This window comes from Cetorhinus maximus, chromosome 10, assembly GCF_964194155.1.
Source record: "Cetorhinus maximus chromosome 10, sCetMax3.hap1.1, whole genome shotgun sequence".
Taxonomy (NCBI): domain Eukaryota; kingdom Metazoa; phylum Chordata; class Chondrichthyes; order Lamniformes; family Cetorhinidae; genus Cetorhinus; species Cetorhinus maximus.
This window is the reverse complement of record NC_135888.1, coordinates 118551461-118571668: the sequence shown is the minus strand read 5'-3', so window position 1 is coordinate 118571668 and position 20208 is coordinate 118551461. Positions and strand designations below refer to the sequence as shown.

At 40.2% G+C, this 20208-nt stretch overlaps 1 protein-coding gene across 5 annotated transcripts in view; it reads left to right on the top strand.

Annotated features, from left to right (window-relative positions):
- LOC144685974 (teneurin-2-like) overlaps positions 1–20208 on the top strand; it is a 555228-nt gene that overhangs the window by 530910 nt on the left and 4110 nt on the right. For 4 of the 5 annotated variants that reach the window (XM_078551059.1, XM_078551058.1, XM_078551057.1 and 1 more), the window contains 6 exons: positions 2024–2178; positions 3071–3942; positions 5234–5409; positions 11342–11577; positions 13607–13903; positions 18422–20036. In XM_078551059.1, coding sequence (XP_078407185.1) covers positions 2024–2178; positions 3071–3942; positions 5234–5409; positions 11342–11577; positions 13607–13903; positions 18422–20036 — 3351 coding nt within the window. The remainder of the gene's footprint in view (positions 1–2023; positions 2179–3070; positions 3943–5233; positions 5410–11341; positions 11578–13606; positions 13904–18421; positions 20037–20208) is intronic. The other variant, XM_078551055.1, reaches the window with a different exon arrangement.

The following is a 20208-nucleotide window of genomic DNA, read 5'->3' as shown; positions in this document are numbered from 1 at the left end:
GTGTGAAATGATGAAAGGTGTTTCAACCCAAGTATCTGCTTTTGAAGCAGGACTATATATGAAACATGGCTGACTAAGAGGACTTTAGTTAGAAAATGGATTATAAGACCCTGCATCATAATAGATCCCTGCTAAAGCTGTCAACTGTTGATCTAAGCATGGCACTGCCTGCACGAATTTCATTTAGCTGGAGATGAATAATTAACATAGGGCCACATATGGATCGTGCAAAGTTTATTGCACGTACATACCATATCACACAGGTTATGAAGTGAAAAAAATTTAAGAAAATCAATTACAAAGAATGCAAGCAATTTTCACACAGAGTTGTAAGAAATACATGGAAGTGAGTTACAGTAGTGTTCAGATAGTTTATATCTTGAACGTTGCATACATGGAATAACTTGCAGGACATAAACTAATCTGAAAATTTAAGCAGTTTTTATCATGAGCTATAGATACGCAAAATGTTTTACAGAAGTGCATTCTGACTTTTAAGTAATGCAGGAGTGGTGCCAGTATCATATGAACTTGGATTCCCTGCTGAGGTAAGCAGTCACTCAACAGCACATACAATGCTGGGCTGCATGTCACAAACATTATGATTAGCACAAAGTATGTATTGGGCCTGCATCATTTTGAATGAATGGGGGTTAATCATGCATCGCAATCAGCACCCCCAATTTCAACCGCAATCCAATTTACCTCCCCTGATTTCTGATGATATGCCTCAATAACTTCCAGGTGCTTTTTTAATATACGTTGCTGAAAAATTAAGAAATAATCCTTATTCAGGCAGTTCAAGATTGCCAAGCTTAAGGTTTGTCGAGAAATCCAGATTTGTAAAGAAATAGTTCACAGATAAGCTATGATCTCTTTGAATAATTTTGTCAAAACCAATTCACTTCCTACAAGCCTGCTTCCAACTTGAGAATCATTTAAAAAAATCAGTGACTCAAGCATTTTTAAGTAAAATGAGTTTCCAAAAGAATGATCCAGCCAGTTTGTAATTTTGTAATCATGAGGTCTGACCATATTTCACCTTTGAGAATTGTCTGGTATTATTATAGATAAGTGAGTAAAATATGGGTTTGAGGATTGAAACATATTTTCAGATAATTACGGAACACATACATGTGTACAACACACGTTTGTTATGAGGAACCACTTTGGTAAACCTAATGTGTATTGTATTATGTAGAAGTATTAACCCTAAATGATAAATGGTTTGGGAAAAGTATAAGATTTCATTAGTTGGCTGGCAATCAGTAATTCTTGGTGGATGCTTTTACAAACAATGTCCAAGAGCAGGACAAGTCTGCCAGTTCCAAATACATAGTCATAGGTATTTAGAAAAAGAAGAAAATAAAGGCTTATCTTCAACCATATATAAATATCAAGAGGGAATGACCTGTCAAGTTGCACTGAACTATAGGACATCTTAAAGTAATTAAAGCATTGTGCCCTTGCTTTAGTTAGCTCTCAAACTCATATCCTCCACCCCCATGGAACTTATTGGATAATTCATTATCATTATTTTTCAGACACCTGGTAATTTTAGATTCAGTAATGTTTCCAATTTTTTTTTATTTTGTGCCGATCAAGGTGAGGAAAGTCAATCCTGGAGAGCTGAAAATTTCCCACAATTTTTTCTTGTTTGCATCCAATGAGGACTCCCAACTGATACATGGTCAATAGCAGGATAAAATTCTCTCTACACCACCCCACCAACATGTCAACAGTTGCCTCAAAATATCACCATCTGCAGCACCACTATGAAATTTCACACATCAACCATCCTTGTGGCAACTTTGAGTAAAACTCCCAGCTTATTGTGAATTGATCCCTTTTTGTGAGCAGTTTTGTGCTGTGGATTAATGCCTCCCAGCAAAAGGATTAACAATGAATAAATCTACAAGGACATTTTGAGCCGAATTTGAGCTCGAATCCATGAAAGGGCAATATTCTATCCCATCATAAGAGTTTACCTCAATGACCCTAACTATTCTTGTGCTGTTCCCAGGGATAGCAGTGGATAAGAATGGACTGATGTATTTTGTCGATGCAACCATGATTAGGAAAGTCGACCAAAATGGAATCATTTCTACATTGCTCGGTTCCAATGACTTAACAGCAATTCGTCCTCTGAGCTGTGATTCCAGCATGGATGTAAGCCAGGTAAAATCTTATAGAAAAGGCAATATCTGTCTTCCATAGGATTTGTTAAATTGACCTGGCAATCCTTAATTTAATACTTTAGTTAGGTAGAGTGTCACCAAGCTGAAATGCATTAACATCTTGCAATTCTTTGGATGTATCTTATTTTACAATTGGCAGTCAAGGTGGCCACTCTGTCTGAGCTCATGCAATAGCTCATCTAAAATTGGAGGCAATTATCACTGGCTGTATTTAAAATTAAACTTGCAAAATTTTCAGCAAAAAAAATAATAAAACTGCAGATATCTACAGTGCTTTAGGGCATATGCAAAGGTGTGGTCTAGAAAAAAGTTGTTTTGTTGTGTTCAGTACAAGAGGGAATAAGCAATATGCGTTTTATCAGAGCACATGGTGGAATGGGGTGTTACAGTAAAGCTGTGATATAAGTTAGGGAAATTGATGTAGCAGAGTTTGATTTCTATTATGGAGGAATCTATAAGCAATCTGCATTACCTCAGAGGTTGTGCGTTCTCAGAGCCTGTGAGAATGAGAAGAAATTGCAAACAAGGCTTGTGTTATGGTATAAGTGGAGGCCTACCTGTTAGGGAGACAAAACTTATATAGTTCTTGTCTCAAAAGGAGAGTTACCAACAACGGGCATTGCATCAGAAAAAGATTTAGTCAGAAGCAAGAGTGTGGCATTTACTGAGCCATTGAAGACGACAGTTCGACTTCTATTGAAATTGAAATACCTTGATAATGTCAAACATCTACCTAACTGCAGTATGCATTCAAAAAAAGAAAAACTATCTTAAAAGCCATGTAAGCCATATAATGCCTTTTCATAGTAATTTAGCTTTTTTGCTTAAACTACCAGATTCAATGCTGCAAATTCCCATTTTCCTCTACTTAGGTACGATTAGAATGGCCAACGGATCTTGCCATCAATCCAATGGATAATTCTCTTTATGTCCTGGAGAATAATGTCATTCTGCGGATAACTGAGAATCACCAGGTCAGCATTATAGCTGGCCGACCCATGCACTGTCAGGTTCCTGGCATAGATTATTCGCTCAGCAAGCTGGCCATTCACTCTGCACTGGAGTCTGCCAGTGCCATTGCTGTCTCCCATACTGGCATACTTTACATTGCAGAAACCGACGAGAAGAAGATAAATCGTGTAAGACAAGTGACAACCAATGGGGAAATCTCCCTGCTGGCGGGGATGGCATCGGACTGTGACTGTAAGAACGATGTCAACTGTGACTGCTTCTCAGGGGATGATGGTTATGCCACAGATGCTAAATTGAATTCTCCATCTTCATTGGCGGTCTCACCGGATGGTACCATTTTTATCGCAGACCTGGGGAACATCCGCATCCGAGCAGTTAATCGAAACAAGCCACAAATGAACTCGATGAGCTTCTACGAGGTTGCTTCAGCAGCTGAGCAGGAACTATATGTTTTCAATTCAAATGGGTTACATCAGTACACAATGAGCCTGGTCACCGGCGACTACATATACAATTTCTCCTACAGCCCGGATAATGACATTGTGGAAGTGACTGACAACAATGGAAACACTTTAAGGATCCGAAGGGATGGCAATGGGGTGCCACGGCACTTACTGTCAGACAACCAGGTGTGTTCTCTGACCATTGATGCTAATGGAAAACTAAAGACGGTATTACTGCAGAACCAGGAGCTGGTTGTGCTGACGTACAACGGGAATAGTGGCCTCCTGGCAACTAAAACAGATGACATTGGTTGGACCACTTTCTTTGAGTAAGATTTATTTACTTATTGATTACCTATTCTTACTGAAGTGTGAAGTATGTGACTGTTGTACACGATTGCCAATTGGAAAATATTACTCTCAGGGTCCCTCATATCTCATGGTAGACTTGCAGAAACTACTGAGAGAAAGGCGGACAAAGTGTTCCATTTTCCTTAATGTAAGAAAGCAGCAGAAATTCTAGGCCACATTTCTTCTAATTTGTAACCTCACCTACTTTAATTAATGCAATGATTAGTATGCAAATAAATGCAGGTAGTCAAATTCGGGTGACATCCTAAGTGATGTCGGTAAAGCTAAAGTAATGAATATTACAGTAAAGCTACAGCATCTGGTGATTAATTGGAGTGACCTAAAATTTGATCACTTATGTTTTAAAAGAAAGGTGACATTTGTGTCACGTATTTAAATAACGCTTTTGTTTGAAAATTAAGTTTTTCCCCTCAAGATTTGTTTAAAAAGTTACATTTATATTTGAAAAAACATAAGTAAGACTTCCCCAATTGCTATGTATAATGGGGCTTCATAAATCAGTTTGCAAAGACATCCTCTATTCTTTATTTGTAGTAAATCTGTTAGCACTTTATCATGTTCACAAAATAATGTGATATCTGAATATTACTGTATTGTAGATATGAGAAATCTAATACAATGGTGCATTGATAATTTTTTTTTTAAATCAATCTGGGTTGTTGCTAATGGGCTGTGTGGATGAAAGTCAGTGAGGAAGGTCACCAGCTACTTACTTGCAAGGAAACCTTTGACAGTTATATTGTAATGCATATGCGATGCAGAATGTTTCAGCAATTAACTAGCTGGCATAACAGGGAAATATTAGAAGTCATGTATCACAAAACTATTATCAAACCAGCATGCATGTAGGCCTGACAATTGCAGTACGATTACCGCAAATATAATAACCCCTATGGCACATAGCTCAACGCCAGCAGAAGTACTCAAAACATCATTATTGTACAAAAAAATTACTTGATGCACATACTATAAATGATATCAAGAAGCTTCAGTATTCCCTGTGAGATGATTTTAAAAGAAACATTATTTTTCTCTGTATAACTCAATTCTTCGTATCCATTATTCACTGTAAAGTTCAAAATCAAACATCTTCAACCCTAAAAATCCACTGTTCTTGTGCCCCTCAGTCGCAAGTGTTCACTGGTTCTCTATGTAACTCACTCCCACACGTTTGATTCTCTCTGTATCCAATTGTTGGGTTCTATAAACAAGATATAGGTTGACCTGATATCATTTATTTGCACTTAGTTATGACAGTGAAGGACGACTGACAAATTTGACGCGCCCCACTGGTGTAGTGACAAGTTTGCATCGGGAAATGGAGAAGTCAATCAATATTGACATTGAAACTTCGAACCGAGAAGATGATGTTACTGTCACCACTAACCTTTCTTCAGCAGATGCATCTTATACCCTAGTTCAAGGTAAACAATCTAGTTTATTTTTTAAAAAGCCTGTGATCTGCACTAGCAAGGTGTACGTTTGGTAAAAATGCATAATTGCAGTTTTGATGATTAGTTACAAATATATCAATCACTAAAAGTTGTGCTGCAAGTCAACAGGTCATAAAAAAACAAGCACTAGGCTTTATTTCAAGAGGGTTGTAATTTAAAAGTAGGTAAGTTATGCTAAACCTGTATTAAATGTTGGTCGGACCACACTTAGAGTACTGTGTGCAATTCTATGAACATAGGACTTAGGAGCAGGAGTAGGCCATTTGGTCCTTCGAGCCTGTTCTGCCATTCAATAAGATCATGGTTGATCTGATTGTGGTCACAACTCCACTTTCTTGTCTGTCCCCCATAACCCTTTGCTCTCTTGTCCATTAAAAATCTAGCTAAAGCAGCCTCAAATAAACTCAATTACCAAGCCTCCACTGTTTTCTGGGGAAGAGAATTCCACAGACTAAAAAGTCTCAGAGAAAAAAAATTCTGTTCATCCCCATCTTGTTCTTAAATTGTGTCCCCCAGTTCTAGTCTCATCCACAAGAGAAAATATCATCCTAGTATCCACCCTATCAAGTCCCCTCAGGATCTTATGGCCAGAATCTTCGGGCTGGCGAGCGGGGGCAGGCCCCGCTCACCGATGCATAAAATAACACGTGGTGACATCGGGCATGCGTCCCGATATCACTGCGTGTCATTCCGATTTTCAGTTCGGCAGGCGTGCACTGGTGTCGGCTGCACACCAGCCGAACTGTCAAAGGCCTATTAAGGCCATTTAAAAACTAATTAAATCACTTAACATAGCTGCCCATCCAACCTTAAGGTTGGCGGGCAAGCGAAGAGCCCAGGCGGCCTTCACATTTATATGAAACCTCATCCATGGGCGGGATGAGGTTTCATGAATGATTTATAATTCAAATAAATGTTTTCGTTAAAATTCATAGACATGTCCCAGCTCATGTGACACTGTCACATGAGGGGACATATCTTGAAAAAAATTTTTCTTCCTTTATTTAAATTTTTAAAAATAATTTCCCTGAGGCAGCTCTGTGCATGCACAAAAGAGCGCAGGCCCCAACTCAGCCTGCTCCCCCTGCCCGCACAGTGCTTCCAGGTGTGCATCACGCAGAATGGGCCAAGTGTAAAATTCTCCCCTATATGTTTTAATAAGATCACCCCTCATTCTTCTAAACTCCAATGTGTATAGGCCCAGCCTGTTCAACTGTTTCTTAATAAGGTAAGCCCTTCATCCCAAGAATGAGTTGAGTGAGCCTTCTCTGAACTGTTTCTAATGCAATTACATCCTTTTTCAAATATGGAGACCAAAACTGTATGCAGTACCGATGTGGGGCTGAATAAATTCGGGTGGGCGCCTTCCCACCTATCCCTGAGCTCACCCCCATGATATGGGTGCCAGGAGGCCACTGAAATCGGCAGCCCTCCTGCCGCATTTAAATGAATAATGAAGAGTCAATTAGGCTTGTTATCAAGCCAATTGACCCTGATAGCATGTTGCTCACACCATAAAACATTTGGCGGGGGCAGCAGGGTGGGAGCGGGAAGCCCAATATTTTAACAAATGTTTAAAGGGCAGGAGGAGGAGGGGGTTGCTCTTTGGGGGGCTGCCCTTTGCCAATCGCGGGGCAGTCCCCCATTTAAGTCGAACCTTCTCTTCCCTCCTACCTGCTCACTGCCTTAAACCCTCCTCCTCCTCATCCCACTTTCAGCCCCTCTCCCTAACCCACCCAAACCCTCCCACCCCAAGACCCTGGACTTAACTGCTGCAGAGATCCATGGGCCTTGATCTTCCTTTCATTTTGCAGTGCTGGCAGTGACCACTAACGCCTTCCTGACGCCTTCCAATGAGGGGCAGAAGTCCACTTGCGCCCCCCCAGTGCTTTATAGCTGCGGGGCAGGCCGGCGTGGAGCATGTTGGCACCAAGGCCCTGTACAGTTGTAGTAAAACTTCCCTAATTTTATATTCCATTCCCCTTGCAACAAACACCAATATTCCATTTGCCTTCCTAATCATTTGCTGTAGCTGCATGCTTACTTTTGTGATTCATGCACTAAGACACCCAGATTCCTCTGTACCACTGAGTTCTGCAATCTCTCACCGTTTAAATAGTATACTGCTTTTCTATACATCCTGCCAAAGTGGACAAGTTCACATTTTCCTGCATTATACACCATCTGCCAAATTTTTACCCACTCACTTAACCTATCTATATCCCTTTGTAGACTCTTTACCTCCTCGACAACTTGCTTTCCCACCTATATTGGTGTCACTGACAAATTTAGCTACCATACATTTGGTCCTTTCATCCAAGCCATTGATATAGATTGTAAATAGTTGAGGCCCCAGGACTGATCCCTGTGGCACTGCACTAGTTGCAGCTTGCCAACCCAAAAAAGACCCATTTATCCCAGCCCTCTGCTTCTTGTTAGCTAACCAACCCTTTATCCATGCTAATATGTTACCCCCTACACCATAAGCTCTTATTTTGTGTAATAACCTTTGATATGGCACCTTATCAAATTCCTTTTGGAAATCCAAGTACACCATTTCTCCAGGTTCCCCTTTTTCCATCTTGCTAGTTACTTGCTCAAAGAACGCTAAAATTAGTTAAACACAATTTCCCTTTCCTAAAACCATATTGACCCTGCCTGATCCTATTATGATGTTCTAAGTATCCTGCTATAACCTGCTTGACAATGGATTCTAGCAATTTCCCTCTGACAGATATTAGGCTAACTGTCCTATAGTTTGCTGCTTTCTCTCTCCCTCCTTTTTTGAATAAAGATGTTATGTTTGCTATTTTCCAATCTGCTTTGACCTTTCCAGAATCTAAGGAATTTTGGAAGATTATAACCAATTCCTCTACTATCTCTGTAGTCACTTCTTTCAAGATCCTCGGATGCAGGTCATCAGGTGCTAGGGACTTGTCAGCCTTTAGGCCTAATAGTTTTCCCAGTACTTTTTTGCTGGTGATCGTAATTGTTTTGAGTCCCTCCCTCCCTTTTACCTTTTGATTTTCAAGCATCTTTGGGAAGTTTTCTAAGGCCAGAAATTTCGCCCCGTCAGGGGGGTTGTGCGGGGGTGGGCAGGCGCGAACCCGATGGACGCCCTTGATCGGGGCCGCGCCGCCATTTAACGTGGGCAGAACAATTAAGGCCCGCCCAGTGTGATGCTCGCCCAGAAGCGCTGTGCGCTCCCTGTGCAGATGTGGGGTGGATTCCCTGAGTGGTTCCCTACCCTCTTTCACGCATGCATGCGAAAGAGCGCAGAGATCTCCCTGAGGCACGGAGGATTTTTAAACTTTTAAACATGTCCCCTCATGTGACACTAACACATGAGCTGGGACATGTTAAAGAATAAATGTATAAATTTTTATTAGATTTTAAAACAGTTCATGAAACCTCATCCCGTGGATGAGGTTTCATGAAAAATGCGAAAGCCACCTGGGCTCTTCACCCGCCCGCCAACCTTAAGGTTCAACGGACAGCTCATTAAATTGAGTTTATTAGTTTCTAACAGGCCTTAATAGGTCTTTGACAGTTCGGTGGCTGCGCACCCGCCGAACTGATAATCTAAATGACGCGCGGTGATGTTGGGACACATGCCCGACATCACCGTGCGTCATTTTACGTGTCGGCGAGCAGGCCCCGCCCCCCGCTTGCCGACGACAAAATGCTGCCCTAAGTCTTCTACAGTGAAGACAGACACAAAATACCTGTTCAACACTTCCACCATTTCCTTGTTTTCTATTATTAATTCCCTGATTAATTCCAGTTGCTATATTATAAAAAGGGATTTAGAGGCACAGGAGAGGGTGCAGAGAAGATTTACAAGGATGATACCAGAAATGTGTGGATATACATATCGCAAAAAAATTGACAGGCTGTGTCTCTTCTCTCTTGAAAAAAAGGCTGAGGGATGACCTAATAGAGGTCTTTAAAGGTTTTGATAGCGTGGATACAGAAAAACTGATTCTTCTTGTGGAGAAGAGCGTTACCAGTGGCCATTAATATAAGATAGTTGTCAAGAAATCCAATAGGGAATTCCAAAAACAGCTTCTTTACCCCAAGAGTGGTGAGGATATGGAAGACAGTACCACAGGGAGTGGTTCAAGTGAATAGTTTTTTTTATTCTTTCATGGGATGTGGGCAGTGCTGGCCAGGCCAACATTTATTCCCCAAACCTAGTTGCCCTTGAGAAGGTGCCTTTTTGAACCGTTGCAGTCCGTGAGTGTAGGTACACCCACAGTGCTGTTAGGGGAGGAGCTTCAGGATTTTGATCCAGCGACCATGAAGTAATGGCAATATAGCTACAAGTCAAGATGGTATGTGGTATGGAGGGGAAATTTCAGCTAGTGGTGCTCCCAGGCATCTGCTGCCCTTGTCCTTTGAGATGGTAAAGGTCGCGGGTTTGAAAGGTACTGTCGAAGGTGCATTGGTGAATTGCTGCAGCGCATCTTGTAGGTGTCATGTACTGCAGCCACTGTGCCTCAGTGGTGGAGGGAATGAATGTTTAAGGTGGCTGATGAGGTGCCAAACAAGCGGGCTGCTTTGTCCTGGATGGTGTCATGCTTCTTGAGTGTTGTTCGAGCTGCACTCATCCAAGCAAGTGGAAAGTATTCCATCACAGTTATAACTTGTGTCTTGTAGATGGTCAACAAGCTTTGAGGGCTGTGGAGGTGAGTTACTGGGAGTCAAGGGTTATGGGGAGCAAATGGGAAGGTGGAGCTGAGGCCACAACCAGATCAGTGAGGATCACATTGAATGGCAAAGCAGGCCCGATGGACCAAATGGCCTACTCCTGCTCCTAAGTTCTATGCTCCTAAGTGTTCACTGCAGAATTCCCAGCCTCTGACCTGCTCTTGTAGCCACAGTTTTGTTTGGCTGGTCCAGTTCAGTTTTTCATCAATGGTAACCCCAGGATGCTGATAGTATACATGCATTTAAAGGGAAACTAGACAAGCATCTGAGGAAGAAGGGAATAGACGGTTATGAAGGTAGATTTAGATGAGGAAAGATGGGAGGAGACTGAATTGGAGCATAAATGCCATCATGGACTGGTTGTTCTGTTTTTGTGCCATATATCCTATGTAATCCTATGTCATCTGTTATGAAATAGAGATCAGCAATTGTAAAATCTGGTATCTGTGATCCATTTTGTAGCATTCGTGGTAAAGGCTGGCTCATAAATCAGTTTGATTTATAGTGGAAGATTATTGTAGCAAATCTACTAGCACGAATCTCTCTTTGCTGTTAGCACTAGACTTTTGAAAATAGGAGCTGATTTTATATTAAAGGAGTGAAAGAATGAAAAATGGTTGGTACAGTGATAATGTTCTACTTGTGCTTTAGCATGCAATGTAAATATGATTTTATCAAGCTTATTGAACTACTTTTATTTTAATTTTATTAATAATCTACACAGTTTAGACATCCTGAATACATTGTTGCTGTGCAATTAGAAACTCAACTGCCTCTTAATCAATCCTAGGCTGGAAAATGCTATGAACTGATCATTCATTGTTCCTTATGCAGTAAAATTCCGTTTATTTTGACACAATGCTTGTCTGTATTTGAAACTGGGGGAAAAATTGAAGGATCATTGCCAGAAAAAAAACAAAATGAAATATTGAGTCAGTCAAAAGATGTCTTCACATGATGTGTGTGATATAAATTAGACTTGAAGGCTTATAAGGAAAGAAATTCCAGCGCTGAATCTTTCTTGCATAATTTACTTGCCTTGTAAGCTTCAGCTTGTGAGTTCAATGTCACTTGATTTATTCCAGGAAACCACCAGTACTACTGTGTGCCTTCACTAACAAGCTGTTTTCAAAATGTTAACGGGTAATTATTAAAGTGATCAGCTTTCTTATTGCTGTAATTCTCTCATCAGATCAAGTGAGGAACAGTTATCAGCTTTGCAACAATGGTACCCTTCGAGTGATGTATGCCAACGGAATGGGTGTCAGCTTTTACAGTGAACCTCATATTCTCGCTGGGACCATAAGTCCAACTGTCGGGCGGCGCAATATCACTCTACCAGTGGAAAATGGACTGAACTCAATTGAATGGCGCCTCAGGAAGGAACAGACCAAGGGAAAAGTGACCATGTTTGGAAGGAAGCTTAGGGTAGTTCATTATTTACATGTACATTATAAATTGTAGGGATATAAAACTATTTAGGCTTTGTAGTTCCATTGCATGATTTCAGTGTTTCAGTTTTTAAATGACTTATGGAATGTATATGCCTTTTAAGCATCTATTCCAATGCAGCATGCCTGCAAGGAAATGTAGCCAAGCTTCAAGCCACAGCTGACCACTATTGGCCCTGCTATGCCAGTATTCTATTACATGGTAGCCACATGTTCTTATAAAAAATGGTATAGCTCAGCATCTAACTCTCTAGTGACCCAGGTCCTGAGAAAACATATCCCTAAGTTATTGGCATGAAGGCGTGGCAGAGCTCATGGAAATGGCTGATGGCTGCAGCTGACAAGATACCAATCAGGCAGTGTTCATTGCTCATTGCCCTGGCATGCCTTCTTTCATGCATATAAGCATGCTATGCTGTTATTGAGATGTGCCCGAAGAACCATTCATCATAACTGGTAGTAGGGCATTCACATGTACTGGCAATGACATTGAGGTCTGCTGTCATAACTTCATCAGAATTAGTTTCATCTTAAACTCCAGGCACATGTGTGTGGATGCCCGCAGATGGACACAGAGTACAATTCAAAAATTCTGACTTGCTTGCCATCCCTCTAGTCATCCGTTTCTACTAAATACATCAGCTCAGATGATTCCCATTGGCAAACTTATTGGTATCAGGAAAGGAAGCTTGGACCAGAAAGCAAATTAATTAACAGCAACCAGCACAAAAGCTCAATTTCAACTCAAATGGCAGCAGGGAATAAATTTAAAACATTAACGGTTAGACCATGAAAAGCCACCAGCACTTATTGTGAGCTAATTAAAGATCCTCCCATCTGCACGGGCCACCAAAGCCCCCTTCCTGTCATGTTTCCTGGGTGCACTGGAGATTTGGCATCCAGCATGGCCACTGGAACCAAAATGGAGCAGCATCCTTCCTTGTCTCCAATTCAATGTACTAATGAGGTTCTGCCTGGCTTTAAAATGGAAATTTAGATGCCTCACCCCAAGCCTGACCAGAAATTGGATCAGGATCAAAATCTGGTCAAACTAATTTCCCACAGAACTTAGCACTCAGAAACAAGCTATTCAACCCAACAGATCTATGTCAGGCTGTTCCATCCACACCCCAAATACAGTTATAGATGGAAATACAGGGCAGCAAAGTGACTCTGGGTGAAATTTGCCTTAAGCAGTAGTGCTAAATGGAGACTAGTGAATGGTCAGCCCCTTCTCCACTCAATACAAATGTAAATGCATTTCACATACCCTTCTGGTCATTAGTGCTCTCATATGCAAAACATATCCTGACTAAGTGCAGGGAATAGAAACCTTTTGATTCTGTGATTTGGCCACTTGCAGGCATAAAGGATTATCCGGCATTGACTCATTCTTTCATTTCTCCTTTCCAAGGAATCACAGGTGCAAACCCATTTTATACACTGCACACAGTGGCTGCCATGAAAGCAATTTCTCTTTTAAATGGCAAAACAAAATTGTGTTACCTTCACAATTTACTTCCTTTGGATAACAAAATTACACCCTCAAGACTCTTGGTGACATGTATCTCTGCCGCATTACTTTATGTTTCCATGTTTTGTACCTACAGAAAATAATTTTCTCCTTGAAGTTTAATGCATGCAACACTTTTTTCAAACGCTGTGCAGAAAGTAAGGTGTGATTTCTTTAAAATTTCATATGAACGAACTTCGGAGAAAAATTGATAATTAAATTGTTAATCGTGGTGTTCTTGCTCATTAGCAAAGGCTGAATGCATTGCAGTTTCTTTGAACTCATGCCAGATTGCAATCACTTAAATCATATTGATGATAATGTCATTTGAAAGCTTTCTTCCTTATTGGCAAAGGCACAAAATTCAATCATCTACGCCAGGCATAAGCCATTATAATTAAAATGAAATAAATTGCCCCAGTAATCTCACATGTGGTCTGTTTTTAAGTAAAGGGAGACACATTTATGATTGCGATTCTTTAATTTTATACAGTTGCATGGACGAAACTTGCTTTCCATTGATTTTGATCGCAATTCCCGGACAGAGAAGATTTATGATGATCATCGAAAATTCACATTGAGGATTATTTATGATACATTGGGTCGCCCCACAATCTGGCTTCCAAGCAGTGGTCTAGCTGCAGTTAATGTCTCTTATTCGTCTAGTGGGAAAATAATTGGAGTTCAACGTGGTGCGATGAGTGAGAAAACCGATTACGATGAACAGGGCAGGATTATATCCCGAGTTTTCTCCGATGGAAAGGTCTGGAGCTACGCTTACCTTGACAAGGTATGTTTTGACGTAATTAGCTCTATTATCATTAATAAGACATTAGTTATTCCAGATTCTACTCATTGTCTTGCAGCTGTTTTAGATAATGTGAACAATAAGTTAGATTGTGGAGCTTGAACATGAAAGCAAATGATAATGTAATATTGCTGAAAAAAGAGATTTTTGTCAAAGCTTTTCATCTTGCAATTATCAGGACAGTGACAAGAAAATGTCAATGTCTTGCGAATTGTCCTGATAAATGCAAGATGAAAAGCTTTGACAAATAATATCTCTTTTTTCAGCAATACTCAAGTTTTGTACTACCAAACGAATAATGTAATTGCACATTTCGTTGAAATTGGAAGATTTGCTTTACTTTGAAATGCAGCAGAGCTTATGTGCTACTTGTTTATCCTTGCGGCGAATGATAGATGGCTCAGATCTGCCTGTAAGCAGCAGCAAAGTTGCTCTAAGTTTTACTGCTACTCGTGAAAAAACAGCAGCTACCCTCACTGTCACACTCACACTTGACCAAATTGTGAAAGGCATGTAAGGTAATGATGTAGCTGATACGGAGGCTACATTGAGTTTGGAATGTACACTTGGAACTTCTGATATGCAGACTAAAATACATGATATTATTAGTCCAAACAATGTGGATAATTTTAAAGTCAATGGCTAGGTGATAACCCAATGGAGTGGATTCCCCACCTATCATGAGCTCACCTTTCATTCCATAGTCCAAAGCTTTCATACTATGCTCAGAGACAGGAGCATTTAATTAGAGGATGATACACATTTTGCTTTTGTTATTTAAACTTTGAATTGTTAACATTAAAATTATAATTTGTAAGCATGTTTTGCTTTTGGACTTTTGCTTGGCTTGCTTAGCTGATTGGATGACTTTGGCCTGACTATTTCTTGCTGGCCAGCTCTGAAAGCTGTCTGTTGACGCATGAACAGTGAGGAACGACAAGACATGGGTTTTTATACCTCAAATTTCACTGAGACAAACAATGTTTCCAGGTTCCACCCTCAATGTTAATTGCTTGTGTGAGGCCCTTCAGTGAGACAATTAATTTTGAAAGGCAAATCCCATCCACTCTGATGAGAAATTTTTGTATGCTGCTTGTATTTCACATTTTCCATCAATTCATCAGAATTTAAAAAAAACTGACTTTGATTCCTGTTTACAAGGCTTTGTTGTGGATCACTTGGCCAGATTCCCAAACAAGTTAGCCACATCCATCAATTTTCCATTCTGATCACTGGACAGAATTTTAATCTTCCTGGTTTTAAGCTACCTATCTATTTACCTGGCACAGTTCCTTGTCCTGGTTGCCTGAGAGCTTTGGTTTCCCAGAATTTCAATATTACCCTTTCCCAGAATTTCATACTGTGGTTCAAAGAGACCATTGCAAGAGTCAATTACCTTCGCTCACCCCATGTGAGAATGGCAGAATCTTCAGAATTACTTCTCCTTATGAACGGTGTCAGCTAACCCTATTACTTTTCTGATGGGAAGAGTGGTTGTTAGCCCTAATCCACCTCCAATGAAATGTATCATATGTACCTCCACTGATTGAATAATTGTGCCTCAGTTACCCACTATTATGCATTCCTATTATAATTAAATATTCTAATTACCAAGCAGGGACCATGTCATCATTTAAGAATTATATAGTAGGTGGTGAAGGACAGAGCAATAAGGGGATATGGCAACAGAGAGGATACCCATGGGTTTACGATTACTGCTGATGTGGAGGATGATTATCAAAACATTCTGAAATGCCTGATTCTGGATTGTAATTTCCATGTAACCTGCAGTAGCATTGTATATGGAGAAGGAGGTCAGGATCAATTATGGTCTTTGGGCAAACTGAAACCAGAGGGTGGGAATAGTTGAACGCGGACATAATTCAGGTCCTATCAGGCACTCCCTTCATTCAATATCTCCCTAAACTGGGGCAATATAAAGTGCAGGGAGTGAAACAAACAGGGTGTGTGCATCCTCCATGAGTACATTGGTGGACATGACAACACTTAATAATCCTCCCTGAATATATAGGCCATTTCAGAAGTGGAATCTGCAACTTAAAAAACAATGTATGTGCTAAACAAATGCAGCACTTAAACTGGTTTACTAGTTAACATTTCTGCATGATATATGCTGTATTCACTGTCACAAGCAAAGCTATTGGAATTTAGGACTGGGAAACATGACTGCATTAAAAACATGATGTTGAATCCATGTGGAACGGGGGTTCACTATTTTCTGGTCCCTTGTCAGGTGATCTGCCCAGTTCTACACAGGGCTCAGTTGGAAGAACAGTCCACTGATATTTGAAACCTGAACCTTCCCTGCGATTATACCCAATTTTCCTCCATGTACCTGCAGGAGTGCTGCTGACCTCTAGTTGGTTCCAACACAATTGAAGTCAGGACTTACTGTGTGGTGAAACTTTGAATATGAAGCAGTTGATAACATAGCACATTAATATTCTAACATAATGCATTAATGGGGTACCCAAATAGCTACTCATTTTCTTGTCTTCTGAGATTCACATTTCTACAGTGCTTCTATTTTCCTCAATTAATCATTCAACCTCACCTGATTACATTATTTGCTTAGAAAACACAAGGGATACTTGTGATTTACTGAAGTTAACTGATTCAGAGGAGAACAATTGCTCAGTGGCAAGAATGAAGCATCCTCACCATAGGACTGGGAGAAAGTATTACTGGGAACACTTGGCAGATAACATTACGCCACAGAAATGTCTGACCTGTTTGTTCAAAAGTACACTTTTGATCTCCTGTTGAGGTAGATATGTCATGATCTTATTGAATGGAAGAACAGGCTCGGTGGGCATATGGTCTAATTCTGCTCCTATTTCTTATTTTCTTATAGTTTCTTATATTTTTCTTTTGAAGTTACAATTGAATCTGCTTCCACCACACTATCAGGCAGTGCATTACACACCACACCTTCACTTTCTTAAAAATAAATTGTCCTCCTCTCGCCTCGTAGTAATGGGAAAAAAACTCTGGGAAATAAAAAATGTTAATAAGGGAAATAAAAATTATTAATAAACATATTAAACATAAACTGGTTTGGGTTTTCAGGTATTCTTTGGAATTTTCATTCTGTCAAATGATTTGGTGAACTGCTTTCCAGTTAACTCTTATGCTAAATTATTAAAAACAAATTGGGCAGTCTGATAATAAGTACATTGTCTTTATCATATTCGCTTATGATTCCACACTGAGAGAAAAGCCAAACTTGATTAAAGCAGAAGTGAAACTCTCTTGCTTTAATAAGCTGCAAGTTCAAAGGCAGATTACACTGGAACTTCAGCAAGCCATGGTTTCTACTTCACATGCTCTATTCTAAAACATTTATGGTCTTAGCTGTCCCATTAAAGAGGAAGAGACAGCTTGAAAACCAGGTAAACCTCTTTATGCTCTAGGGTCAATATGGAAACCATGGCCTTAAGACTAGATTAAAGGAGATGATATAGAGTTCCTTACAGATAAAATTCATGACAGCGAATGGAAAACCCCCTATTTCACACTGAATTCTTTACAGTACAAATTTTGTTTTTGTACCAAAATCAAACTACTGATGCTGAAACTTGAAAGGTTCATAGAATTTTTAAGGATTTTAAACATGCTCTTGGGAGTGACAGAAGTTCTAGTATGAACTTATGGTGCAAACTGACCAATCAAGGATCGCAGAGCCAATTTTCACTTTGCATTTCTTTGTAAGTATAACACATTACAACAATCATTCAGTTTTTTGGAGCTGTTTCCAAGTGGAATAACAGAGTTTGTGGTTCAATGTCCTTATCATAGAATAATACAGGACAGAAGGAGGCCATTTGACTCATCATGCCTGTGCTGGCATTTTGAAAGAGCTATCCAATTGGACCCACTCAACTGCCCTTTCCACATAGCCCTGCAAAGTTTTCCCCTTCAAGTATTGATCCAATTCCTTTTTGAAAATTATTATTGCACATGCTTCCTCCACCCAGTGCACAATAACAAAATCACAGGAACATGACTTAACTGTCAGTTTCTCTCCTTTCACAGAAAACATTTTTCGTATGTGGCTGCAAGTTGCTGAGCCTTATAAACCAGAATAGCTGTAGGTTCAACCCAAAGTCTGTTTTTAATTAGCTGATCTCATTGAGCCACTTTCGGGATGCTACTCATGTCTCTGAATTAAAGAAGGATAACTTTATAACCCAGATTCTCACTAATTATTGCTCTGCAAATTCACCTGCTAGAAGTGGGTTGTGTGTACTCATGGTGTGAATGAACAGGATCAGTTGTGGTGCTCCCTTGTGGTTGAATTGCTCAGCATCACAAATGATGGTTGGTCAGCATCAAGGCACTGTAGGACAATAGCATCTGTAAAATTGTATCATAGCAAAAATTAATAATTTCAAGGAACATGAAGGGGTTGGCAGAAAATTGGTAGGAAAAGGATATCTTCTTTATTCAATTTCTAAGCCTTTCTCTTTTCTTTTGCAGTCTATGGTGTTACTTCTCCAGAGTCAACGTCAATACATCTTTGAATTTGACCAAACAGATCGTCTTCATGCAGTCACAATGCCCAGTGTGGCAAGGCATACCATGTCAACTCATAATTCTATTGGTTACATCCGCAATATCTACCATCCTCCCGAAAGCAATGCATCGATGATTTTCGATTTCACAACAGAAGGGAGAATACTGAAATCTGCCTACTTGGGCACTGGGCGTCAGGTCTTTTATAAATACGGAAAGTTGTCAAAACTCTCTGAGGTCCTTTATGACAGCACTGCTGTCACATTTGGTTATGATGAGTCGACAGGTGTGCTCAAAATGGTCAATTTACAAAGTGGTGGGTTCTCTTGCACAATCCGATATAGGAAATTTGGTCCTCTGATTGACAGGCAAATCTACAGATTCTCTGAGGAAGGCATGGTAAATGCACGGTTTGATTACACATATCATGATAACAGCTTTCGAGTTGCCAGCATGAAGCCCATTATCAGCGAAACACCACTTCCTGTTGACCTGTACCGTTATGACGAGATATCAGGGAAAGTTGAGCATTTTGGGAAGTTTGGAGTAATATATTATGATATAAATCAGATCATTACAACAGCTGTGATGACCTTGAGTAAGCATTTTGATACTCATGGACGCATCAAAGAAGTTCAGTATGAGATATTCCGGTCACTCATGTACTGGATGACAGTTCAGTATGACAGCATGGGGAGAGTGATTAAAAGAGAGATTAAGCTCGGCCCATATGCAAATACTACCAAATATACATATGACTATGATGGAGATGGGCAGTTGCAGACTGTTGCCGTGAATGACAAAACAACCTGGCGCTACAGTTATGACTTAAATGGCAACCTGCATCTGTTGAACCCTGGAAGTAGCATTCGTCTCATGCCATTACGTTATGATCTTAGAGACCGGATTACCCGACTGGGGGATGTACAGTACAAGCTGGATGAAGATGGCCTTCTTTCTCAACGAGGCTCTGATATATTTGAATACAACTCTAAATGTCTGCTTATCCGCGTTTACAGCAAAACCAACGGATGGAGTGTGCAGTACCGTTATGATGGTTTGGGACGCAGAGTCTCCAGCAAAACCAATTTTGGCCAGCACCTGCAATTCTTCTATTCAGATTTGAACAACCCAACTAGGGTAACCCATGTTTATAATCACTCCAGTTCGGACATCACTTCCCTATATTATGACCTCCAGGGTCATCTCTTTGCCATGGAGATCAGCAGTGGAGAAGAATTTTATATTGCTTCAGACAACACTGGGACACCTTTGGCAGTCTTCAGCAGTAGAGGCCTAATGATCAAGCAACTTCAGTATACTGCCTATGGTGAAATTTATCATGATTCTAACCCGGACTTCCAACTAATAGTGGGATTCCATGGTGGCTTGTATGACTCTCTGACCAAGTTGGTACACTTCGGCCAGAGAGACTATGATGTCTTAGCTGGACGTTGGACAGCACCTGATTATTCCATATGGAATGATATCGGCAAAGATCCTGCCCCCTTTAACTTATACATGTTCAAAAACAACAATCCTCTTAGTAACGTGCATGATGTTGAAGATTACGTTACAGGTAAGGTTGGTAAGATCATTGACAAGTTAAAAATTTAAGGACAACATATTTCACCCACATAATTCACATTACGATGAACTTCAAACTTGTTTCAGCCTATTAGCAAAGTCTGCTAAAGAAGCATCAGTAAGTAACAGGATAATTCACTAATTGGTTCACATTGATTTCAACA